Source organism: Cherax quadricarinatus, chromosome 8 (genome assembly GCF_038502225.1).
Source record: "Cherax quadricarinatus isolate ZL_2023a chromosome 8, ASM3850222v1, whole genome shotgun sequence".
Lineage (NCBI taxonomy): Eukaryota > Metazoa > Arthropoda > Malacostraca > Decapoda > Parastacidae > Cherax > Cherax quadricarinatus.
In genome coordinates this window covers 21,623,207-21,649,893 of record NC_091299.1, presented here as the reverse complement: position 1 = coordinate 21,649,893, position 26,687 = coordinate 21,623,207, and the positions used below count along the sequence as shown (strand labels likewise).

General features: G+C 41.0%; 1 protein-coding gene across 3 annotated transcripts in view; it reads left to right on the top strand.

Annotated features, from left to right (window-relative positions):
• The window catches only part of LOC128685247 (bumetanide-sensitive sodium-(potassium)-chloride cotransporter-like), a 213,567-nt gene that overhangs the window by 175,806 nt on the left and 11,074 nt on the right, over window positions 1-26,687 (top strand). Inside the window, exons 18-21 of one of the 3 annotated variants that reach the window (XM_070082927.1) lie at window positions 6,100-6,156; window positions 13,066-13,262; window positions 17,725-17,876; window positions 20,464-20,624. In XM_070082927.1, coding sequence (XP_069939028.1) covers window positions 6,100-6,156; window positions 13,066-13,262; window positions 17,725-17,876; window positions 20,464-20,624 — 567 coding nt within the window. Of the gene's footprint in view, window positions 1-6,099; window positions 6,157-10,618; window positions 10,807-13,065; window positions 13,263-17,724; window positions 17,877-20,463; window positions 20,625-26,687 lie in introns of those variants that run through there. The other 2 variants (XM_070082928.1, XM_070082929.1) reach the window with 2 other exon arrangements.

Here is a 26,687-nt window from a genome sequence, read left to right as displayed (position 1 = left end):
GAGTTCCGCACCATAGACTGTTAAAGAAAGTGGCAGCCCATGGCATTGGGGGAAAAGTGCTCTCGTGGATCGAGTCATGGCTCACTGACAGGAAGCAGAGAGTGTCCATAAATGGGGTTAAATCCGAGTGGGGATCTGTAACAAGTGGCGTTCCACAGGGATCAGTCTTGGGCCCGTTGTTGTTTATAATATATATCAATGATCTTGATGAGGGAATTACTAGTGATATGAGCAAATTCGCCGATGACACAAAGATAGGTAGGATAATTGATTCAAACGTAGATGTTAGGGAACTTCAGGAGGACTTAAACAAACTCTATTCTTGGTCAGAAAAGTGGCAGATGCAGTTCAATGTAGATAAGTGCAAGGTTCTGAAGCTTGGGAGTGCCCATAACCCTAGTACTTATAAATTAAATGATGTAGAACTTAGCCATACAGATTGCGAAAAGGACTTGGGGGTTATGGTGAGCAGCAACCTTAAACCAAGACAGCAATGCCTAAGCGTACGTAATAAGGCAAATAGATTACTGGGATTTATATCAAGAAGTGTAAGCAACAGAAGTCCAGAGGTCATACTGCAGCTTTATACATCATTAGTAAGGCCTCACCTTGATTATGCAGCTCAGTTCTGGTCTCCGTATTACAAAATGGACATAAATTCGTTAGAAAACATTCAGCGTAGGATGACTAAATTAATACATAGCATCAGAAATCTTCCTTATGAAGAAAGATTGAAGACTCTTAAGTTACATTCACTTGTTAGACGAAGAATGAGGGGAGACCTGATCGAAGTGTATAAGTGGAAGATAGGTATTAATAAAGGGGATATTAATAAGGTCTTGAGGATGTCTCTCCAAGAGAGAACCCGCAGTAATGGATTTAAATTAGATAAGTTTAGATTTAGAAAGGACATAGGAAAGTATTGGTTTGGAAATAGGGTAGTTGATGAGTGGAACAGTCTACCTAGTTGGGTTATTGAGGCTAGGACTTTGGGTAGTTTCAAATCTAGGTTGGATAAGTACATGAGTGGGAAGGGTTGGATTTGAGTGGGACTTTCACATCAGAGCTTATTTCTTGGGTAGCATTGAAAATTGGGTTGGGTAAATGTTTTGTTAGTGGGATGAATTGTAAAGGACCTGCCTAGTATGGGCCAGCAGGCCTCCTGCAGTGTTCCTCCTTTCTTATGTTCTTATGTTCTTATGTTTTCCTGGCCACTATAGTAGCGATGGTTGATTGGGGTTTTGTATACAACCTGGTCAGCTTCGACACACTCACTCCACTTTCGTACTTTGCAATTATCTCTATCTTCATTTCAATAGTCATTAGCACCATTTTTCTCGAAGGGTTGGCACTAGAAGCTTTCTTGGGGCCCATGGTTACTTATTTTGCAGAAACAAGCACCAAAAACACTGTGATAATATGGAATGTACTGAATGTATGCTTAGATGTGAGCACACTGGCTGGCTTGTGAACACTGGCACGCACGGGGCAGTTCAGGCCACATGTGGACGCGTCCCGAACAAATTGCGTGTGGCGGGTTTTTTAACGAGTGGTGAGGCAAAATTTTTGCGTTAAAATGTATTGTATACCGGATTTAACGTATACCGATGCCATCGTATACCCGGGGGTCCACTGTATTATAAACAGCAATGGGCCTAAAACTGATCCCTGCAGAACACCACTTGTTACAGATCCCCAATCAGATTTAACCCCATTTATGCACACTCTCTGCTTCCTATTAGTGAGCCATGACTCGATCCATGACAGCTTTTTTTCCCCAATGCCATGAGCAGCCACTTTCTTCAAAAGTCTCTGATGTGGTACTCTGTCGAAAGCCTTACTAAAATCTAAATAAACAATATCGAATTCTTTATCCTGATCAACGGCCTCAAAAGCTTTGCTGAAGAAGGTTAATAAATTACTAGTTAGGCAGGAACAGCCCCTGGTGAAACCATGTTGAGTATCATTAATCAAATTATGCCTATTGAGATGGCTTCTTATATTATCAGCTATAATTGACTCTAGTAATTTGCCTACAATTGAGGTTAGGCTTATTGGGCGGTAATTTGACGGTAACGACTTGTCCCCTGCTTTAAAAATAGGAATTACACTAGCCATCTTCCACATATCAGGCACTACACCTGCTTGAAGAGATAAATTAAAAATATTAGTTAAAGGTTCACAGAGTTCCACTTTACACTCTTTAAGAACCCCTGAAAACAGCTCATCAGGGCCTGGGGATTTATTTTGCTTTAACCAGTCTATCTGTTTGATAACCATTTTGCGAGTGACTGTGGTATTGCATAATTTATCATCTTCAAGCCCACTATAAAAATTAATTATACTGGGATATTGTCAGTGTCTTCCTGAGTGAAAACCGAGAGAAAATAATTATTAAGAATAGAGCACATTTCATTCTCCTTGTCAGTGAGATGCCCAGTTATTTTTAAGGGGACCTATCTTATCTCTAACTTTTGTTCTGTAAACCTGTAAAAAACTTTTTGGGTTAGTTTTTGAATCCCTAGCAACTTTAATTTCATAGTCCCGTTTAGCTTTTCTTATCCCCTTTTTAACGTCCCTCTTAATGTCAATATACTGATTCATAAGATGACCCTCACCTCTTTTGATACACCTATAAGTTCCTTTCTTCTGTCCTAAAAGATATTTGAGCCTATTATTCATCCATTTGGGGTCATTTCTATTCGATCTAATTTCCTTATATGGGATAAATGTCCTTTGGGCAGCATGTATTGTGTTAAGAAAGCTGTCATACTGATAGCTCTCTTTGTTACTCCAGTCTACAGATGATAAGTGTTCTCTAAGCCCATTGTAATCTGCTAAACAAAAATCTGGGACCATTACTGAATTATCCCTACAATCATACTTTCATTCAATGCTAAAGGTAATTGATTTGTGATTGCTTGTGCCGAGTTCTTCTGTAATTTCTAAATTATTAACAAGGGTTTCCTTGTTTGTCAAAACCAAGTCAAGCAGATTATTTCCCCTTGTAGGCTCTGTCACAAACTGCTTCAAAAAACAATCCTGAACTACTTCTAAGAAGTCGTTTGATTCTAAATTCCCAGTCAAGAAATTCCAATCAATATGACTAAAGTTAAAGTCTTCTAGAATTACTACGTTATCGTGCCTAGTGGCCTTAACAATTTCCTCCCATAGTAGTCTCCCTTGGTCCCTATCTAAGTTTGGGGGACGGTATATTACACCTAAAATCAGTTTTTCACGCCCCTCTGAAAATTCTATCCAACAGACTCTGTATGTGTTACTTCGGACTTAATACCCATTTTTATGCACCAGTTCAAGCGATCTCGGACATACAGTGCCACCCCACCCCCCTTCCCGATACTTCTATCTACTTGGAACAATTTAAAACCCTGAATGTGACATTCTGCAGGCATATCCTGACTTTTTTAATTAAACCACGTCTCGGTTATGGCAAATACATCGATGTTACCTGCACTAGCAACTAATCTCAACTCGTTCATCTTATTCCTAGCACTACGGGAATTAGCATAATGTATATTTAAAGACCCTCCTTTTTCTTTACCCTTCCTACTCATTTCTGTTTTTCCACTAAACCTACTACTGTCCTTGTCACCTAATGTCACTGTCTTTCCAATATCCACCTCATTATGCCTGTTAGTAGTTCTCCTAGTACTCATATTACTACACTGGGACTTCACTGTTTTCCCGCCAAAACCCATACCACTAACTATATCTAGTTTAAAGTCCTAACAGCTCCCTCCACTGCAGTTCCCAGTGCCCCCACCCCAGACCTAGATAAGTGAACCCCATCCCTGGCATACATGTCATTTCTGCCATAGAAGAGGTCCCATTTGTCAATGAATGTTACTGCATTTTCCTTACAGTATTTGTCCAGCCAGCAATTGACACCAATTGCCCTGGACAACCATTCGTTTCCAACTCCTGTCCGTGGCAAAATACCACATATGACAGGGTTCCCACCCTTCCTGCTATTTATCTCTATTGCTGACCTATACCTGCTAATCAGGTCCTCACTCCTACGTCTGCCAACATCGTTGCCTCCAGCACTGAGACAGATAATAGGATTGCTCCCATTACCTCTCATGATGTCATCCAGACGGCTAGCAATATCCTCCATCCCAGCCCCAGGAAAGCAAACCCTCTGTCTCCTACTCCTGTCCTTCAAGCAGAATGCCCTATCCATGTATCTAACCTGGCTATCCCCAACAACAACAATATTCTTACCTTCCTTGGTGTAGTTCGTCGTGACGTTCCCAGTAGTCGACTCATATTCGTCGGGTAGCACGGAGAATGCATTAGATGTTTCCACAACAGTTTTCACAGCAGTCTCTTTTTTTCTTCATCGTTTCTACCTTTCCATTCATATTGAGTTTGTCTAAATCCTCCTGAAGTTCCATGATATCTACATTTGAATCAGTTATCCTACCTATCTTTGTGTCATCAGTGAATTTGCTCACTTCACTAGTAATTCCCTCATCAAAGTCATTGATATATATTATAAACAACAATGGGCCTAAGACTGATTCCTGTGGAATGCCACTTGTTACAAATCTCCACTTGGATTCAACCCCATTTATGCACACATTCTGCTTCCTGTCCGTGAGCCATAACCCGATCCATGAGAGCACTTTTTCCCCAATGCCATGAGCTGCCTCTTTCTTACAGTCTTTGGTGTGGTACTCTATCAAAAGCCTTACTAAAATCTAAATAAACAATATAAAATTCTTTAAAGTGATCAACAGCCTCAAAAGCTTTACTGAAGAAGGTTAATAAATTAGTTAGACAGGAATGGCCTCTCGTGAATCCATGCTGAGTATCATTAATCAAATTATGCTTATCAAGATGGCTTCTTATAACATCAACTATAATTAACTCCGAGTAATTTGCATACAATTGAGGTCAGGCTTATTGGGGGGGATGGTAACGACTTGTCGCCTGCTTTGAAAATAGGAATTACATTAGCCATCTTCCACATATCAGACACTACACCTGTTCGAAGAGATAAATTAAAAATATTAGTTAATGGTTCACAGAGTTTCATTTTGCATTCCTTAAGAACCCTTGAAAAAAGCTCATAAGGACCCGGCGATTTATTGTGTTTCAGTCGGTCTACTTGTTTCATAACCATTTCTCTAATGACTGTGATATTACATAATTTATCTTCTTCAGGGCCACTATAAAAATTCAGACTCACTATAAAATGTGGAAAGTTCATACTATTAATAGAATATGTTAGTATGTATAAGAGGTATTACATAGTCTGTACATATATATTATTATTATTATTGCTTTTTTGTGATTAGTCATTAGATAATTTAAATTTATTATTGTTTCCTTTGGTAAATGCATATGATAGCTGAAACTTTTGTTAATATAAGTGATGCTCAGGCACATGTTTAGGTAGATGTTCAGTTAGAATATTGAACAGCCTTTCCATTCATAAAACCCTATTGTAGTTTTAAGTTTATTGTAAGTAACATACCTGTAATAATTATTTTGAAAGTAATAGTTTGCTGGTGGTATCAGAAGTGCAGATACTGGTAATTGATGAATTCATACAAAGGTAAGAAAAGATATGAAGTAAATTATGTAAACAGACCCATCTTACAGTCAGACATTGCTTGTAAGATGAAATTTCAAATTATTGGTCTTCATTTTAGAATACCAAAGTGTGTCACATGATCTTCAACATGATGAAATAACCATTCTTCTCTTTCTTTAATTTCATTATTTCTTTGATTCAATCTGGAAATTAACAAATTTCTTCCTAGTTTGTATCTTGAATTTACTTTTATTATTTGTAATATATATAATAAGCAAGTTAGCTTGTTAAGACATTGACTTATGATGAATTACTGATCCTGAATTTCCCTAATAATAAAAACTATTATTGCAAGTTGAACAAGTTTGAGCTTGACTTGACTTTTGGCACAGTTCTTGAGTATAATTGTACTCTTGTTACTGTAGTGGACAAACTTGCTGTTGGATTGCAATAAATCTCTTGTTCTTTATATAAAAAAAATTCTTTCTCACATTCTTTATATTTTATTTCCCCTTCACATGCAATGCTGTTCCCAGAATTGGCGAAAATGCTTGGGACAATTAATTCAAATACACGGAATACGTATTATCGGGGTGAGTCAGTGGTTGAGTGCTTGCATGTAAACATAGGCTATGCTGCACCGCTTGTTTGAGACACCTTGCTATGTTTTACCTGCTGTTACTGGACATTCAGGCCCAGGGAAACTTATCCTAACTGAATGATTCCTTCTATTTTCCTGTATTCACTTTGTCTTGTCATTTACTTCATACTCTTGCTCACTCACTCTTTCTCTTTGATACCTTTTTTTTTTTTTTTTGCTTTCCTCTCTCCCTCTCTTTCTCCCCTTCCTCATCTATCTATTTTTCTTTCTCTATGCTGCACTCTCTCAGCCTCCCTCTCACCCCCTCTACTTCCCTCTTCTATTCTTCACCATTTCTCTTTCATTTACTTTATTCTTACCCATTATACCCCTCTTTCTTATTTTCTCTTTCTTATTTTGAGACTTCTTACTTTTTGTATCTTGTGATTCTCTTTCTCCGTTGTCTTTTTTCTTCTTATCCTCATCCGAAAATAGTCTTGTTTGATAAAGATCCTAATTAACTGATGAGACACTTAGTGAATCACTTTCCATTCATATGGATGGAGTGTAAATCACAAAGTGATGTAAATGATTGGCCCTTAGGCAAGGATGTGGCAGTGAGCAGAGGACTAACAGAGCTATATAGCTAATGGCAGAAAGAGTAAAGTGCAGACACATGTCCATCAAAACTTTACTTCAGCTAGAGTATCAGAACAGCGGTAAGCTGGCCCTTGACAATGAGTGTTAGAAAGCCTGTGTATGATGACCTCTGGCTGACAGATGATAATTGAAGGCAAAGTATGCTCCTTTTTATTTCTCTCTCTCTCTCTCTCTCTCTCTCTCTCTCTGTCTCTGTCTCTCTCTCTCGCTCTCTCTCGCTCTCTCTGTCTCTCTCTCTCTCTCGCTCTCTCTCGCTCTCTCTGTCTCTCTCTCTCTCTCGCTCTCGCTCTCTCTGTCTGTCTCTCTCTCTCTCTCTCTCTCTCTCTCTCTCTCTCTCTCTCTCTCTCTCTCTCTCTCTCTGTCTCTCTCTCTCTCTCTGTCTCTCTCTCTCTCTCTGTCTCTCTCTCTCTGTCTCTCTCTCTCTCTCTGTCTCTCTCTCTCTCTGTCTCTCTCTCTCTGTCTCTCTCTCTGTCTCTCTCTCTCTCTCTCTCTCTCTCTCTCTCTCTCTCTCTCTCTCTCTCTCTCTCTCTCTCTCTCTCTCTCTCTCTCTCTCTCTGTCTCTCTCTCTCTCTCTGTCTCTCTCTCTCTCTCTGTCTCTCTCTCTGTCTCTGTCTCTCTCTCTGTCTCTCTCTCTCTGTCTCTCTCTCTGTCTCTCTCTCTCTCTCTGTCTCTCTCTCTCTCTCTGTCTCTCTCTCTCTCTCTGTCTGTCTCTCTCTCTCTGTCTCTCTCTCTCTCTCTCTGTCTCTCTCTCTCTCTCTCTCTCTCTCTCTCTCTCTCTCTCTCTCTCTCTCTCTCTCTCTCTCTCTCTCTCTCTCTCTGTCTCTCTCTCTGTCTCTCTCTCTCTGTCTCTCTCTCTCTGTCTCTCTCTCTCTCTCTCTCTCTCTCTCTCTCTCTCTCTCTCTCTCTCTCTCTCTCTCTCTCTCTCTCTCTGTCTCTCTCTCTGTCTCTCTCTCTCTCTCTCTCTCTCTCTCTCTCTCTCTCTCTCTCTCTCTCTCTCTCTCTCTCTGTCTCTCTCTCTCTCTTTTTTTTTTTTTTTTTTTTTTTTTTTTTTTTTTTTTTTTTTTCGCATGGTCTCTCTCTCTCTCTCTCTGTCTCTCTCTCTCTCTCTCTCTCTCTCTCTGTCTCTCTCTCTCTGTCTCTCTGTGTCTCTGTCTCTGTCTCTCTCTCTCTCTCTCTCTCTCTCTCTCTCTCTCTCTCTCTCTCTCTCTCTCTCTCTCTCTCTCTCTCTCTCTCTCTCTCTCTCATATTTTACCTCTTCTTTTCTCTCTTGCTTGCTCTTACTTCTTGCAGTCTTCTTTCTTACTTTCTCTCAGTTCTTGTTCTTCCTTTCTTTCTTGCTCACTCTCCCATGTCGCTGACCTTGCACTGATATTTTTTTGTTTTGACTAACATTTAATGGTCCTACAGGATTTAGGATAAGAGTTCTTTCCTCAGCTCACTTAAACTTTTCCCTGTCAATTGCTTTGTTAGAAAATTATTTTATTTCTGTGTATTGTATTTAATATTAAGTAATATTCATATTGAAGTTGCCACCAACTATTTGCCTAAGCTAAATCACATTCATATTTTGGCTGGTCATTCTCATAAGCTAAAACTATTACTTAAGCAAACTACTCTGTTGTGTAAGGAATACTTATCTTAGTTCATCGTCCATTCTGTAGATATGCCCAAAAGGTGGCAACGAGATTGATAACAAACTTTCTCGATCCTTGTCTGTTATTTCTGTACTGTACTTTTGTTGTTTTACAAGTGTTTCTATTGCACTATTTCCTTCTCTGGTTTCTTTTTTTTTGTTACCCCTCGAAAGCACCAATAGTCGCACTGTTGTGGTTTGCTAATGTGCTTTAGTGCCCACAGTACTCACAGATAAAAACCAAGAGTGAGTGAGTGTGTGTGTGTGTGTGTGTGTTGGTGTGTGTGTTGGTATGTGTGTTGGTGCATATGTGTGTGTTGGTGTGTGTGTTGGTATGTGTGTTGGTGCATATGTGTGTGTTGGTGTGTGTGTTGGTGTGTGTGTGTTGGTATGTGTGTTGGTGTGTGTGTTGGTGTGTGTGTTGGTATGTGTGTTGGTGCATATGTGTGTGTTGGTGTGTGTGTTGGTGTGTGTGTGTTGGTATGTGTGTTGGTGTGTGTGTTGGTGTGTGTGTTGGTGTGTGTGTGTTGGTGTGTGTGTTGGTGTGTGTGTTGGTGTGTGTGTTGGTGTGTGTGTGTGTGTGTGTGTTGGTGTGTGTGTTGGTATGTGTGTTGGTATGTGTGTTGGTATGTGTGTTGGTGTGTGCGTTGGTGTGTGCGTTGGTGTGTGTGTTGGTGTGTGTGTTGGTGTGTGTGTTGGTGTGTGTGTGTGTGTGTGTGTGTGTGTGTGTACTCACCTAATTGTGGTTGCAGGGGTCAAGACTCAGCTCCTGGCCCCGCCTCTTCACTGATCGCTACTAGTCCTCTCCATCTCTGCTTCCTGAGCTTTGTCATACCTCTTCTTAAAACTATGATGGTTCCTGCCTCCACTGCTTCACTTGCTAGGCTATTCCACTTGCTGACAACTCTATGACTGAAGAAATACTTCCTAACGTCCCTGTGACTCGTCTGAGTCTTCAGCTTCCAGTTGTGACCCCTTGTCCCTGTGTCCCCTCTCTGGAACATCCTATCTGTGTGTGTGTGTGTGTGTACACTCACCTATTTGTGGTTGCAGGGGTCGAGTCATAGCTCCTGGCCCCGCCTCTTCACTGATTGCTACTGGGTCCTCTCTCTCCTTGCTCCATGAGCTTTATCAAACCTCATCTTAAAACTACGTATGGTTCCCGCCTCCGCTACGTCACTTTCTAGGCTATTCCACTGCCTGACAACTCTATGATGAAGAAATACAGTGGACCCCCGCATAACGTTATTATTTCAATCCAGAAGTCTGTTTGGGTGCCGTTATAGACCGAATTTGTTCCCATAAGAAATAGTGTGAATTAGATAGTCCGTTTCAGACCCCCAAAAATACACCTACAAAAGCACTTACAAAAATACACTTACATAATTGGTCGAGTTGGGAGCTGAACGTTATGTGGGGGTCCACTGTACTTTCTAACATCCCTTTGACTCATCTGAGTCTTCAACTTCCAATTGTGACCCCTTGTTTCTGTGTCCAGTGTGTGTGTGTGTGTGTGTGTGTGTACTCACCTAGTTGAGGTTGCAGGGGTCGAGTCCTAGCTCCTGGCCCCGCCTCTTTGGTCGCTACTAGGTCACTCTCCCTGAATGTGTGTGTGTGTGTGTGTGTGTGTGTGTGTGTCTGTGTCTCTGTCTGTGTCTCTGTCTGTGTCTGTCTGTGTCTGTCTGTGTGTGTGTACTCACCTAGTTGTGGTTGCAGGAGCCGAGTCATAACTCCTGGCTCATGTGCGTGCGCGCATATAATGTATAACATTAAATTTAGTTCATCTGATGCTGATGCAGTTTTGGCAGTTGTGAGATTTATAGAGTAGTTTTTGACTATTGTTAAATGTTTCTTTTCATTTTGACTGATTCAGATTTTTTCTTGATGCCAACATATAGTGTACACTGTTTATAATAAAAGAGAAAAGAATTTCATTATTGTTGCCTCTAAATATTTCAGTTAACATTCATTTTATGAGACAAATCCTAGTTAAAAACCATGTGTAACTTGCGGTTACTTAATAGCGAATATTATAACTGTAAACGAACTATATTATTTAATGTTTGTGAAGAAAATTGATGCTCTAGCTTGCTTAAGTTTTGTTTAATGTCAGATGAATGAGTATAAAACTAAACATTAAAATAATAATTATTATCTTGTTCCATCTTTCATGCCAACACAGTCTTTAGGAGGAAGAAAATACGCCAAACAGGTCAAGGTATTTGGAAAGTATTAAATGTTTGCCTTCTTTCAAGATGCATTAGTAGGTGGTATTGTACACATTGGCTGCTTTCCAGTGATACACTCTCAAAGCTGATGTGCACATTCTTTCACCTGATGTACACACTTTCATAGCTGATGTGCACACACTCATAGCTGATGTGCACACTGCTTCTCAGTATTGGTGTTTCCTCCTACTTTTCATTAGCTTACTACATGCTGATTCAGTAAATTAAATAAAAAATTAAACTTATGTATTTTTAGTTCTTTTTGTTAGTTTGGTGTTGTAGTTCATACGTAAATTTTGTTATTCATGAGGTATAGGTATTAAAACATTATTGTTAGCAAATTGCAACCCATAGTAATTAGCCAAAATGTAGTTTACCTAGCACAGACACATATACAGCATGATTTTGTTTGTTCGCAAGAAAATTGGATTAAAATAAGTGTACATGATATAAGGTTATTGAGATGGTATATGTCATAAAATAATCACATATATGGTAAGCAATGGTTATATTGTAGATGACTAATGATTGATTGCACAGAGGATAAAGCATGGACTCTTGTGATTATAAGATTTAGGCTGAATCAGATTTGGAGTACGTACATTAGTGGAGTAGCAGGAGAGTCTCTTTGGATTATTAATCCTGGAGAATTAATAGCCCAATAAGAGCAAACAGTGTAGTTTTCACTGGAGTCCTTGGATCCTCTTCTCTAGGATCAACCCACAACAGTCAACCGACTCCTAGATACCTATTTACTTTGGCTTCATATGTAAGGAGACATGCTCAGGATTATCATAATGAACTGAGAAAGCAGGGTTTGTTTTTAATTTGGTTTAAGCTAGTTTGATGAGTACTGTACATATAACTACTTGCAGCTACAGAAGTATATCTGTACTTGTCTACAGTATTTAATTTGTCACAAAATTTCATAACCTGAAACATTTTAGAAACAAGATTTTACTGTAAAATGTTTCCCCTCTCTCCTGTATACTTTTACCTCAGCCTTACCCCTCATAAAAACTCTTTATTACTTTTAATAATCTACTAATTATTCCATGCATTCTTTACTCTTAGCTGAGTATTTATTATTTACTGATATGCTTCAGTGTAAATACTTGGTCTACACATCCCTTACCTTTGCATTCCTACTTTCTATCTTACCTCTAACTCTTTCAGTAATAATTCTACTGTACACATTATCCAATATCTTCAATACTTATTCCCCTATAATTTTTACATTTTTTGTTCTTCTTGTACAAAGGAACTAGGTATGCACTGTTAATCCTTAGGTACCTTTCCTTACATGCATGTAATGATTACACTAACCATTCTAAGACTATATTTCCACCTGCTCAGTATATACCTGAAGGGAAGAAGGTTGAAAGAAAGTGGGAAAAAACCTTAGCATTGAAAATAGTATGCAGTTAATTTGCAATTTTGACATGTATGGAATATGGTGAGTTTTGCCAAAGTGATGTAGAGTTCATATATAGGTGCTTCAGTAAGAAACAGGTTATCTAGTGTGCTAGCTTTGAAGAGCAATAATGGTTATATATACGGTAATAAAAGTTAGCATTTCTTAAATTAATCTTTTTTTGCAATGAAGATTATGGTTGTATAATTTCTATAAAATTTTGTACATTAGGTTTTAGCAATTACAGTGGTACTTCGAATTTCGAACAATTATGTAAGTATATTTTTGTATGTGTATTTTTTTGGGGTCTGAAATGGACTAATCTAATTTACATTATTCCTTATTGGAACAGATTCATTCAGTAGTGGCACTCGAACAGCCTTCTGGAACGAATTAAGGCCAAAATTCGAGGTACCACTGTATATTACATATTCTATGTTTAGTAACTTAAAATACTGTACTTTCATAACCACTTTTGAAGTTTTGCTTCAAGTCGTGTACCCCTTTTAAATGGTTCAGTGTTGTTATAGAGCTATCTAATCGGTGCCCTATTTTGATGAATGAGACACTTGTGCAACACTTGGAAATCTTTATTGTGGAAACATTTACCCAGCCAGCAGCTTCATCATTCCAGCGTGGATTTTGTCGACCAGTGACACCGCCTTCAACTGCTTTGCCTCACTTGTCTCCAGTATAAAAGTCTTTCTCTGTGCATATGCTGTACTTTTTTCAACACTGATGTGCTGAATGCATCATCTCCAGGCTGAGGGACTGATTACCTCAACCTTCTTTGGATATTTCAGTATTTTTCTGAGCTGATAAATTTCCTAAGTGTTCCACGAGTGTCTCATTTATCAGCGTGTCAATTTTGAAAGGTATTTATATAATGATGTGCTCTTTTTGCCAAATTGCAGTGCAGTACTATAGTTATGTTGGCCACCATAAAGTCTTGGAAAACAGTGTTGCAACTTGTTGTAATATTTGCAGATGGTACCGACAGTGAAGCATCAACCCCACCTGGCTCACCAGAAGTTGAACGAGCAGTTGTGTCTGAGCTTCCACGTCCAGATGATGGGCAGAAGCGTCGTGCTTCAATTGCTAACTTGTTCAGAGGTCCAGGAGGTGTTGAGTTAAGCAAAGATGTCTTAAACAATATTACTATGTTTAAGAGGAAACAAAAGAAGGTAAGAGCCCTTTTTCTTATGATTTACATGATCGAGGTGTCTAATTTGATTGCATTCAGATTTTTATGTATGTGGGATAACCCAAACTTATTTACATCCACTTTATCAAGTGTTCATTATTTTAAATAAAAAAAATTTCCTCAATTTTATAACACTTGTGTTAGAGATTAAAAGATTAACCCTTAAACCGTCTAAACGTATATCTGTGTTGACATGCGTAGTGCTCCCAACGTAGATCTGCGTCCGATTTTACATGCTTTCAAATGGAGAAAATCAAGGTCAGAGCGCTACGCACGTCAACGTAGATCTACGTTTGGACAGTTTAAGAGTTAAAGATAAAAGATTTTATTTCTTTGCAAGGTTACAATGTGTATTTGCAATTTTGATTAGTTAAGTATAAAGAAAGCCACTATCGTGCTGGGACATTAGTTATTTCTTACATGGAAGACCCTTAGTTATGCAAAGGAATCTGGTCAAACTAAAACTTGACTTTATAATTACTTAATACAGTGGACCCCCGGTTCGCGAAGTCATTAGTATCCGATAAATCCGGTATCCGAAGCATTATATCGCAAAAAATTTGCCTCGGTTCCCGTTACAAAACCTGGTATGCAATACGATTCGTATGAGACGTGTCCACATGTGGCCTGAACTGCCCCGTGTATGCCAGTGTTTACAAGCCAGCCAGTGTGCGCGCATCTAAGGATACATTCGGTACATTCTATATTATCCATATTATAACTGGTTTTTGGTGCTTGTTTCTGCAAAATAAGTCACCATGGGCCCCAAGAAAGCTTCTAGTGCCAACCCATCGAGACCAAGGGTGCTAATGACTATTGAAATGAAGAAAGAGATAATTGCAAAGTATGAAAGTGGAGTGCATGTGTCGGATCTGGCCAAGTTGTATAGTAAATCCCAGTCAACCATCTCTACTATAGTGAGCAGGAAAACGGCAATCAAGGAAGCTGTTCTTGCGAAAGGCGCAACTGTGATTACAAAACAGAGATTTCAAGTGTTAGAAAATGTTGAGAGACTGTTATTGGTGTGGATAAATGAAAAACAGATAGCAGGAGATAGCATCTCTCAAGCGATTATTTGTGAAGAGGCTAGGCAGTTGCATGAGGATTTAATTAGAAAAATGCCTGCAACTAGTGGTGATGTGAGTGAATTTAAGGCCAGCAAAGGTTGGTTTGAAAGATTTAAGAATCGTAGTGGCATACATAGTGTGATTAGGCATGGTGAGGCTGCCAGTTCAGACCAAAAAAAAGCTGAAAAATATGTGCATGAATTCAAGGAGTACATAGAGGCTGAAGGATTGAAACCTGAACAAGTGTTTAATTGTGATAAAACAGGCCTGTTTTGGAAGAAATTGCCAAGCAAGACTTACATTACTCAGGAGGAAAAGGCACTCCCAGGACATAAGCCTATGAAAGACAGGCTTACTCTTCTGATGTGTGCCAATGCTAGTGGTGATTGCAAAGTGAAGCCTTTATTGGTGTATCACTCAGAAACTCCCAGAGCGTTCAGGCAAAAGAATATCCTCAAGGCTAATTTGTGTGTGCTGTGGAGGGCAAACACTAAGGTATGGGTCACTAGGGACTTTTTCTATGACTGGTTACACCATGCATTTGCCCCCAATGTGAAAAATTACCTAATTGAAAAGAAATTAGACCTTAAGTGCCTACTGGTGTTAGACAGTGCCCCTGGTCATCCTACAGACTTGGCAGAGCGACTTTCTGGGGACATGAGCTTCATTAAGGTCAAGTTTTTGCCTCCTAATACCACTCCTCTCCTGCAGCCCATGGACCAGCAGGTCATTTCCAACTTAAAGAAACTGTACACAAAAGCTATGTTTGAAAGGTGCTTTGAAGTGACCACAGATACTCTATTGACTCTAAAGGAGTTTTGGAAGGATCATTTTAATATCCTCAATTGTGTAAACCTTATAGGTAAGTTGAAGATTGAGACACTTATGCAACATATGGGAATCTTTATTCAGGAAACGTTTCACCACACAGTGGCTTCATCAGTCCAATACAAAGTAGAAAGGCATAAGGAGAGGAGGAGTTAGAGGTAATCAGTCCCTCAGCCTGGAGTCGATGTGTTCAGTCCATCAATCTTGTAGAATGTACAGCATAGGGCCGTAGACGTGGCTTATGTACTGTAGTGAGGTGAGGCGAAGCAGGAGGAGGTGAGGTCATAGTGGTACCATCCACTAGTCGAAGTAGGTCTTCGTCCAAAGGTTGGACAAGTGTTGAAGAATTCTGTGTGATTTACTGTTATTCAGACTACTGCATAGGTGTATTGGACACATGACTGTGATTTGTTTACTCTTGAACAGCAGCAAAAATCAAACATTTCTGCTACTTTGAGCTCAATTTCAGGCTACTTTTAGTTATTAAATGTTAAGCTCCCAGGTCTATATATGACCATAAGTATATCCTTTCTTTCTGTTCAGAGCATAACGGTTTTAGACAGAGAATTTGGGATAATAATAATCTTCAAATAAAACTTATTTTAATGAAATAGTGGTATTTTTTTTTTTTTCAACAAACCAGCCGTATCCCACCAAGGCAAGGTGTCCCAAAAAGAAAAGCAAAAGTTTCTCTTTTTAAATTTAGTAAAGTAGTGGTATATGTAATATAAAAATTAAGGCATGTAAGATTATCCCGTTATACAGTATCTTTGTAAAGAATGCTTACTGTAGGGTCTACTTCACAAAGTTTCCAAGACTATGCCTTCGAATGCATGTATACAGAGAGATATTAAATCTGTAGGATATGAGGTATATACAGATACTCCTTCAGAGTAAAATATCTAGTCTTAATACTAGATCAGTCAGATAGTTATACAATTTATGAGAATATACAAATTGAAGAAAACCAACAACAATCAGTTTATAAGACCAGAGCAGGAGTGTTGACTTGTTGGCTGGTATCTGCACATTGACTCAAGGTTTACTGCGAGCGTGAAGGTTAGGTAGGTCACGTTACTTTTACCACCACCTTCTTGACACAAAAGAGGTGGGTGTATAACAAGCAAACAGGGTTTATTAGTGATACTTTTGGAGGTTTGACTCCTTATCTTTATCTTCCTCCGGTACACAGACCAGTAACATAAAGCGACATAACACACTAGAACTTAACCGATTGTGGTCACATAAAATATAAATATACAAACAAATAATCTTAATAATACAAGAACATTCATTTCCAGTTTAGCTACTAAAGGAAATGAATGCAATGTAATATTAAAGGAAATAAAGGGTACCAATAGGGGAAAAGTAGTTGAGGTGCAACAGTAAACCATTCAAAATCACCTCCATTTCTGTAATATATTTTCCATTCTGTCAAAAGAGACCAAGAAAATGAGAATACAACCATAAATACCATACAAAAATATATTGCAAAGTCAATGTTTTAAACCAGAAACTTGGTTACAATTTTTTTCTCATTATGCACTGTTTACTGCAGGATTTTTTTATACTGCACACACTGACCATGCAGACCCATTCTCTCATGTGTAGGCTTACCAGCTCTCTCCTGCAAGATTTGAAGCCACTAGAATTTTGGTGTTGTTTTATGGGATCGACACTGGCTTCAAAGCCATAATTTTACGGGACCAACACCGAAGGGGTTAATAATAATACTAATCCTAGGTAGTAGGTTGGTAGACAGCAATCACCCAGGGAGGTGTTACCGTCCTGCCAAGTGAGTGTAAAATGGAACCTTGTAATTGTTTTACATAATGATAGGAGTGCTGATGTCTTTTTTTCTGTCTCATAAACATACAAGATTTCAGGTACATCTTGCTACTTCCACTTACACTTAGGTCACACTACTTATGCATGTACAAGCATATATATACACACCCCTCTAGGTTTACTTCTATTTTCTTACTAGTTCTTGTTTATTTCCTCTTACCTCTATGGGGAAGTGGAACAGAATTCTTCCTCCGTAAGCCATGCGTGTCATAGGAGGTTACTTAACATGCTGGGAGCAAAGGGCTAGTAGCCCTTTCTCCTATATACATTGCTAAAGTTAAAAAGATAAAATTTCATTTTTCTTTTTGGGCCACCCTGCCTCGGTGGGATACGACCAGTTTGTTGAAATAATAATAATAATAGCTTATTTCTGTAAGCCATTCAGAAAAATGTAGTTAAAAGTATCGGTACAATAGTATGCACAAAAGAAAGCCACTAATTATGCCTGGTGGCCTACATATATATCACAACCTAATTGTTCAAGACTATTTGTTAGTGAAAAGGAACAGTACTGAATGTAAAACATAGGATAAATATTCTTAGTTAAAAATATTAATGATGTCTTAAGGAAAATAGGTCTAGAGTTCTGAACACTTGACTTTCCAAAAAATTTCAGGAATACATTAATGTTGTCAGTGAAGGATCTACAGTATTTGGATAGACTAGAATGTCAATTACAATGCTTAATGTACACTTCAGGGCACAATTGATGTATGGTGGCTGTATGACGATGGTGGTTTAACTCTGCTGGTGCCATATATTCTTACCACAAGGTCACAGTGGTCTGGATGCAAGTTGCGTGTGTTTGCTTTGGCCAACCGTAAAGATGAGCTTGACATGGAACAGAGAAGGTAATCTTTTCACCTTTTTTCTTTTCTTATGTTATTTTATACTGTATAAAATGAGCTCCTTAAAGTAAACAAGATATACAGTATATTGTTTAGGAAGAATTTAACCAGTGTGACATGTTTGTATGAACATTGTTGTATACTGTGTACTCACCTGTGTGTGTGTTAGTTAGTTAGTTACCATTTTGTCCTAGGCACATGTCGATTAGGCACTAGGCCTGTTGTAGGTGTGTAGGTGTGTGTACTCACCTATTTGTACTCACCTATTTGTGGTTGCAGGGGTCGAGTCCTAGCTCCTGGCCCCGCCTCTTCACCGGTTGCTACTAGGCCCTCTCTCTCCCCGCTCCATGAGCTTTATCAAACCTCGTCTTAAAACTGTGTATGGTTCCTGCCTCCACTACGTCATTTTCTAGGCTATTCCACTGCCTTACAACTCTATGACTGAAGAAATACTTCCTACTATCTCTCTGACTCATTTGTGTCTTCAACTTCCAATTGTGGCCTCTTGTTTCTGTGTCCCCTCCCTGGAACATCCTGTCTTTGTCCACCTTGTCTATTCCACGCAGTATTTTATATGTCGTTATCATGTCTCCCCTGACCCTCCTGTCCTCCAGTGTGGTCAGGCCGATTTCCCTTAATCTTTCCTCATAGGACATTCCCCTTAGCTCTGGAACTAACCTTGTCGCAAACCTTTGTACTTTCTCTAGTTTCTTGACGTGCTTTATCAAGTGCGGGTTCCAAACAGGTGCTGCATACTCCAGTATGGGCCTGACATACACGGTGTACAGTGTCTTGAATGATTCCTTACTAAGGTATCGGAATGCTGTTCTCAGGTTTGCCAGGCGCCCATATGCTGCAGCAGTTATCTGATTGATGTGTGCTTCCGGAGACATGCTCGGTGTGTGTGTGTGTGTGTGTGTGTGTGTGTGTGTGTGTGTGTGTGTGTGTGTGCGCGTGTGTGTGTGTGCGTGTGTGTGAATGTGTGTGTGTGTGTGTGTGTGTGTGTGTGTGTGTGTGTGTGTGTGTGTGTGTGTGTGTATGTGTGTGTGGGTGTATGTGTGTGTGTGTGTGTATGTGTGTGTGTGTGTGTGTGTATGTGTGTGTGTGTGTGTACGTGTGTGTGTGTGTGCACGTGCGTGCGCGCGTGTGTGTGTGTGTGCATGCGTGCATGCATGCATGCATATGCATACATGCGTGCGCATACATGCATGCGTGTGTGCATACATGCGTACACATGTGCTCACAACTGTATATGGTTGCAGAGGTTGAATTGTAGCTCTTGGCTCTGTCTTACCTTACTGCTTGGGCACCATTGTACCCATTCTTAAAGCTATGTATGAAGTCTGCCTTCACTACTTTATAGTTGAGGTCATTCCATTTCCCAACCACCCTGAAACTAAAGAAATATTTCTTGACATCCCTGTAGCTCATCTTTGTCTTTAACTTCTTGCTGTGTCCCCATGTATTTGATACGTTATTATCATTTCTCCTGTTTGTCTGTCCTCCATTGCGTGTCTGTACTCACCTATTTGTGGTTGCAGGGATCAAGTCATAGATCCTGGTCCCACTTCTTCGCTGGTCACTACTAGGTCTACTCTCTCCCTGTTCCATGAGCTTTGTTGCATCTCTTCTTAAAGCTATGTACAGATCCTGCATCCATTACATCACTCTCCAAATTGTTCCACTTCCTGACAACTCTGTGTCTGAAGAAATACTTTGTAACATCCCTGTGAATCGTCTGAGTCTTCAGCTTCCAGTTGTGGCCCCTTGTTGCTGTCCCCCATCTCTAAAACATCCTGTCCCTATCCACCCCTGTCAATTCCTCTCAGTATTTTATATGTTGTTATCATGTCTTCCCTATCCCTCTTGCCCTCCAGTGTTGTCAGGTTGATTCCCCTTAACCTCTCCTTGTAGGACATACCCCTTATCTCCGGGGCTAGTCTTGTTACAAACCTTTGCACTTTCTCTAATTTCTTGACGTGCTTGACCAGGTGTGGGTTCCATACTGGTGTTGCATACTCCAGTATGGGCCTGACATACATAGTGTACAGAGTCTTGAATGATTCCTTACTCAGGTGTTGAAATGCTATTCTTAGGTTTGTCAGGCAACCATATGCTTCACCAGTTATTTGGTTGATGTGCGCCTCAAGAGTTGTTCTTAGTATTATATTCACCCCAAGATACTTTTCCTTGAGCGAGGTTTGTAATCTTTGGCCTCCCTAGCCTGTACTCTGTCTGCAGTCTTCTTTGACCTTCCCCAGTCTTCATGAATTTGTACTGGGTGGGGTTAAACTCCAAGAGCCAGTCACTGGACTAGGCTTGCAGCCTGTCCAAATCCCTTTGTAGTCCTGTCTGATCCTTATCCAGTTGAATTCTTTGCATTAGCTTCACATCGTCTGCAAAGAGGGACACCTTTTTATTTTTATAGATTAATGTCCTTCTGTGTTACTTGAATATGGCTTAGAGATACATGAGCTTTATTTACATCAGTTGTCATATGTAATGGGCCTTACTTAGTTAAAAATTTATTTTACTAAAGATTGTGTTATTTCAGTTAGCTGTTAAATTATGTTTAACATTTTTATTCCAGTATGGCTAACTTGTTATCCAAGTTCCGTATCGACTACAGTGATGTTATTGTAATACCAGACGTTGCCAAAAAAGCTGCTGAATCATCACGTATGGAGTTTGATCAATTAATTCATGAATTTAAGACCAAGAGCACTGAAGAGATAAGCAAAGAAAATGAAGGTAAAAAAATCTGTTGTGTATATTGAGGATAAAATTTCATACCTGAAAAGAAGAGGAATAAGATTAGTTAGTGTGGGAAGAACTGAGAGCTAGCATAGATGGCAGAAAGTAGAGAAAGTAGGTGGGGTGATTGAGATTAGTAAATAATGAAAACAGATTAGATCAACATCATGTAGTGGTTGATGTGTTTATTAAATTTGTCATTAAAAGATGGGAAGCTACTTTGTGTGAGGATGGGGTAGTAACCCCTTCTCCTGTATAAATTACTAAATGAAAAGGAAGAAAACTTTGTTTCCTCTTTTTTTTTTGGGTCACCTCTGTCTTGGTGGGAGATGACTATTGAGTTAAAAATAAATAAATATTTTTCTTTCAATGAACTGGATGTATTCCACAGAGAAGGGGTTACTAGTCCCTTGCTCCCAGCATTTTAGTTGCCTCTTACGACACTCGTGGCTTGCAGAGGAAGAATTCTGTTCTACTTTCCCATGGAAATGAAAGGAAATAAATAAGAACTTTTAAGAAAATAGAATAAAACTTTGATGTGTGTGTGTATGCATATAAGTGTACATGCATATGTAGTGTGACCTAAGTGTAAGTAAAAGTAGCAAGATATACCTATTATCTTGCATGTGTTTAAACACAAAAAGACACCATCAATCCTGCCATTGTGTAAAACAATTACAAGTTTCCATTTTACACTTATTTGGCAGGATAGTAGTACAGGTTGACCGTCACTAATCTGGCATCATTGTGACCTGTAAGGTGCCAGATTAGAGGTTTTGCCGGATTATAGAGTGGTTAGGTTAGAATATACAACAGCGATATTTACACATCAGTGATTTCACCCACTTTACCTCTACAAGGGGGGCTCCTTGGAGTGGTGAAGAGGCTCTTGGTCTGAGGAATTAGACCTGTCGGTCTCCTTCCTCAGACCGAACCTAATTACCCCCCAATCCCCCCTTCCCTATCCCATCCTCCCCTTTTCCCTTTCCTCCTCCTCCTCCTCCCCACCCCTCCTTTTTGCCCTTCCTTTTTGGCCTTTGGGATTTTTTTCCCACAGGCATGCTAGTTCCTAGGTAGGGGAAAGGGTACTGGGGCCCATCCCATTCTGTTGAGGTTCTTGGCGGTGGCGTAGTTTGCCGTGGAATCTGGATCAACTGGGGATGTCCTGATCCCTCTCCGGTATCCCGGAGGGTGGCTTTGGGTGTCTTTCGGGCGACAGGTGTATCTCTGGAAGCCACCTTTCAGATTCCGGGAGTGGTGGCCGAAGGAGATATGCTTTGTGGCGGATGTCCGGCCGCCCTCTCTTTTGTCCACCGAGGTAGCTAGGCAGATGTGAGGTTGCTATCCCGGATTGCTGGTTTACTGGCATGATGGGTAGAGTATGGCACGGGTTCCATGCTGCATCTGCACTACTTGCGGTGCTGAGGTCCTCTTTGGCGCGGAGGGAGATTTCTGGCCCTTTCATTCCTCCTAGGAACTATCCCTCCCTGGTCCCCCCTTTTTTTTATTCTTTTTTTTGTATTTTTATTTTCTTTTCTTCTTTCTTTTTTTTCTTAAAAACAAAAAGAAAGAAGTAACCTAACCATGAAGTACCTAATCCATGACCCCGCTACCCCCAGGCCCCTTATTGTTACCGCACTCCGTTCTTACCTTGCCTCGTCCCTTATCCTATGGCGGTTTCTCATCTCCGCCTCCAAGGGAGACTGCCCCGTGTTTCTTATTCTCGTGTTTCAAAGCGTCCCCCCACTTCTGGGGTCACATCTTCTGCAGCCTCCTCTGCGGTTGCCAGGCCCATAGTCACTCCTGTATCTAATTCTCTTGCTGTCCTGGGCTCAGACGTCCCTACTTCAACTCCTCAGTCTGTCCTCACTTCTTCGTGTTCTCCCTCACAAACCCAGGTATCGACAAGACCTCGTATGACACCTCCTCCCAATTGTCCCTCTACTTCTCAGAGGTCCAAAAAATCTCTTTTAACCCCTCCTTCCCTTCATCCGCCTCCACATTTTACCTTCCCGGTCTCTGTACCTGGGTCTTCCCCTTTCACTGGCTCTGTTACAAGTGTGGAGGTTCATCCTCCCCCTCGTACTGTGCCTTCCTCCCCTGTCCCCTCCCAAGTTTCTTCCTCTTCTGCCACCTCCCAGGTTTCTGCCTCTTCTGTCCCCTCCCACACTTCTCCAGTTCCCTCCACCCTTTCGCCCCCCCCCCCCCTACCTTAGTACAGTCCATTACAGCTCCGATCTTTACTCAAACTCCTCCTCCTTCCATCTTCAATATTGTCACCCAATACGATGTCTCTGAACTCCGAAACACTTGAAGCAATCTCTGAATATATTGCAGAGACCAAACCATCAATGGACACTGATCCACCCTCTGTTCCTTCTCTTTCCTCTTCTCCATCTGCGCAACTCCTTTCTTCACAACGCACCGTTCCTTCGCTACTTGAACGTTTTCCTTTGCCACTACATGTGGACTTTTCTAGTCCGTAGGTACCCATACCTGCGGCTTTCAAGTATCTTTATCGTTGTCAATCATGGCCTATTTACAGTGGAATATTCGCGGCCTCAGGGGTAATCGGGGTGAGCTTCAGATGTTGCTCTCCCAGTTTTCCCCTGTTGGTGTTTGCTTACAGGAACCAAAATTACTCTCTGCTGTTATCTATCCCATCTCAGGCTATAATTTATTGTATTCACATCCTTTTCCTGATGGGACCTTTAATGAAAGTGCCCTTCTTCTACGCACTGATATTCCGTACCATCAGCTATTTGTTTGTACTTCGCTGCATTACACAGCAGCCCATATCCACTTGCATAGGTGGTATTCACTCTGTTCTTTGTATCTCTCTCCTTCTCGGGCATTATCTATCCCGGATATTGCCTTTCTCGTTTCGTCATTACTGCCACCACTTCTGTTACTAGGCGATTTTAATGCCCATCATTTCCTCTGGGGGGTCTCACTGTGATTCCCGTGGCATTCAGTTAGAAGCTTTTCTTGCTACTCACCCCCTCCATGTTTTAAATAGAGGTACTCACAACCATTTTGATCCTCGGACTCATACTCTCTCTTGCATTGATCTCTCAGTCTGCTCTTCCTCCGCCGCATTAGACTTCACCTGGTCTGTTCTCCCGGATTTACATGACAGCGATCATTTCCCAGTCATTCTTACTTCCCCTTCATATTCACCACCTCTTCGTAACCCACGCTGGTAATTTGATCAGGCAAATTGGAACCTTTACTCACAACTAACTGTTTTTAGTGAGGTTCCTTCTTCGTCCACCATAGATGAGCTTTTACACCTCTTGTTGTCCTCCATTTTAACCGCAGCTTTTCATTCTATACCCCAAACTTCGAGCAGGCATTCTCAGAAATGCGTGCCTTGGTGGTCTCCTGCTTGTGCTCATGCAGTACGTTTGAAACGCTCTGCGTGGGGCAGGTACCGGTACAGTAGAACCATGGAGAGACTTCTTGATTTTAAGCAGAAGCGTGCGATCACTCGCCGTGTCATCCGTGACGCTAAACGCACTTGCTGGCGAGATTATGTCTCCACCATCACCTCTGCTTCCTCTGAGTGCAGTCTGGAAAAAAGTACAAAAACTGATTGGTAAATATTCTCCTGACCCGGCTCCTGTTCTGTGGGTTGCCGGTGTTGATATAGCAAACCCACTAGATGTTGCCAATGAAATTGGCAATCATCTGGTCCGTATTTCTCAGGGGCTCCATCTATGCCCCTCGTTTCTTTCCTCAAAGTCTGCCAGAGAGTTAGCACCCTTGGACTTTTCTTCTCTCAGAGAAGAACAGTATAATGCGCCTTTTACACTTCAGGAACTGGAGGCAACACTCTCAGCTTGCCGATCATCGGCAGCTGGGCCCGACGACATTCATATTCGTATGCTACAACATTTACATCAGTCAGCCCTTGCAGTCCTATTACACCTTTTCAATCTTATTTGTTCACAAGGAGTTCTTCCACAGCTGTGGAAATCTGCCATTGTTCTCCCTTTCCGCAAACCGGGTACTACGGGACATGAAGCCTCCCACTATCGTCCCATTGCTCTTACCAATGCAGTTTGCAAAGTGATGGAACGCCTGGTAAATAGATATTTAGTGTGGTATTTAGAGACACACAACAGTCTCTCCACTCGTCAATATGGCTTTCGTAAGGGCCGTTCTACCATAGACCCCTTACTACGCTTGGATACGTGTGTTCGTAATGCCTTTGTGAATAACCACTCAGTTATTGCCATAGTTTTTGACCTTGAGAAGGCATGTGACACAACTTGGAGGTGTAATATTTTGGCCCAAGCCCACTCCTTAGGCCTTCGAGGCAATCTACCATTCTTCCTTAAGAACTTTTTAACTGACAGACATTTCTGTGTTCGGGTTAATAATGTGCACTCCCCGGACTTCATCCAAGCTGAAGGTGTCCCCCAGGGATGTGTTCTGAGCACAACACTTTTTCTCCTTGCTATAAATGATTTGGCCTCTAGTCTTCCATCCAATATTTGGTCATCACTCTATGTTGATGACTTCGCTATTGCATGTGCAGGCGCTGACTGTCACCTCATTACAGTTTCTCTCTAGCATGCGGTCGACCGTGTTTCCAATTGGGCCACCACACATGGGTTTAAATTTTCCAGTACCAAAACTCACCAAATTACTTTCACTAGACGCTCTGTCATCTCCGATCATCCTTTGTACCTCTATGGCTCCCGTATCCCTGAACGTGATACAGTCAGGTTTCTAGGCCTCCTCTTTGACCGTAGGTTATCCTAGAAACCTCACATTACCTCTCTGAAGACAACTTGTCACAGCCGGCTGAACCTTCTTAAAACCCTTGCTCATCTGTCATGGGGAGCTGATCGTCGAACTCTCCTTCGCCTACATTCCACCCTCATTTTATTAAAACTTGATTATGGTGACCAGATCTATTCAGCTGCCTCTCCTGCTACTCTATCTAGCCTCAACCCTATTCATCACCAAGGATTATGTTTATGCCTAGGTGCTTTTTGCTCTTTCCCTGTTGAGAGCCTCTATGCAGAAGCGAACGTTCCATCCTTATCCGATCGCCATGATGCCCATTGCCTTCGCTACTATGTACGCTCTCATGATCTCCGCAATCCTTCCATTTATAGAATGGTCACCGATATTAGTAGACATTCTTTATTTGTTCGCCGCCCCTGTTTGCTCCGTCCCTTCTCTCTTCGCCTACATTCGCTCTTGTCCTCTCTTCAATTTCCACCTTTCTATGTTCATGTAGCATCTCACTTTTCCCTACCCCCCTGGGAAGTTCCAGCTGTTCGAATCTGTTCTTTCTCACTCCCTTGCTCGAAAGTCCAACTGTCTACGGTAGCTTCCTGCTCTCTTTTTCTTGACCACTTCCACTCTCATTCTCATGCCATTGCGGTGTACACACATGGCTCTAAGTCTTCTGACGGCGTAGGATTCACAGCAGTGTTTCCGGACAGCATCGTACGAGGGCATTTACTATCTTCGACTAGTATCTTTACTGCTGAATTGTATGTCATTCTTGCAGCACTTATCCGTATTGCATCTATGCCTGTGTCATCATTTGTGGTTGTCTCAGACTCCCTTAGTGCTGTACAGGCTATACAGAAATTTGATACACCTCACCCCTTTCTCCTCCGTATCCAACTTTGGCTACGCCGCGTCTCTACCAAGCATAAAGATATTGTTTTTTGTTGGGTCCCTGGTCATGTTGATGTACAGGGCAATGAACAGACAGACATTGCTGCGCGGTCAGCAGTACATGACCTACCAGTTTCATATAGAGGTGTTCCATTTACAGACTATTTTGCTGCAATAGCTACCCACCTTCACACCCGTTGGCAACAACGTTGGTCTACTCTACACGGTAACAAACTTCAGTCTTTTAAACCGAGTATAGGTTACTGGCCGTCTTCTTGTCACCAGTGCCGAGGTTGGGAGACTACTCTCTCCTGTCTTTGCATTGGCCATACTCGTCTTACTCATGGATATCTCATGGAGAGGTGCCCTGCTCCTCTCTGTGAGAATTGTCAGGTTCCATTATCGGTCAGCCACATT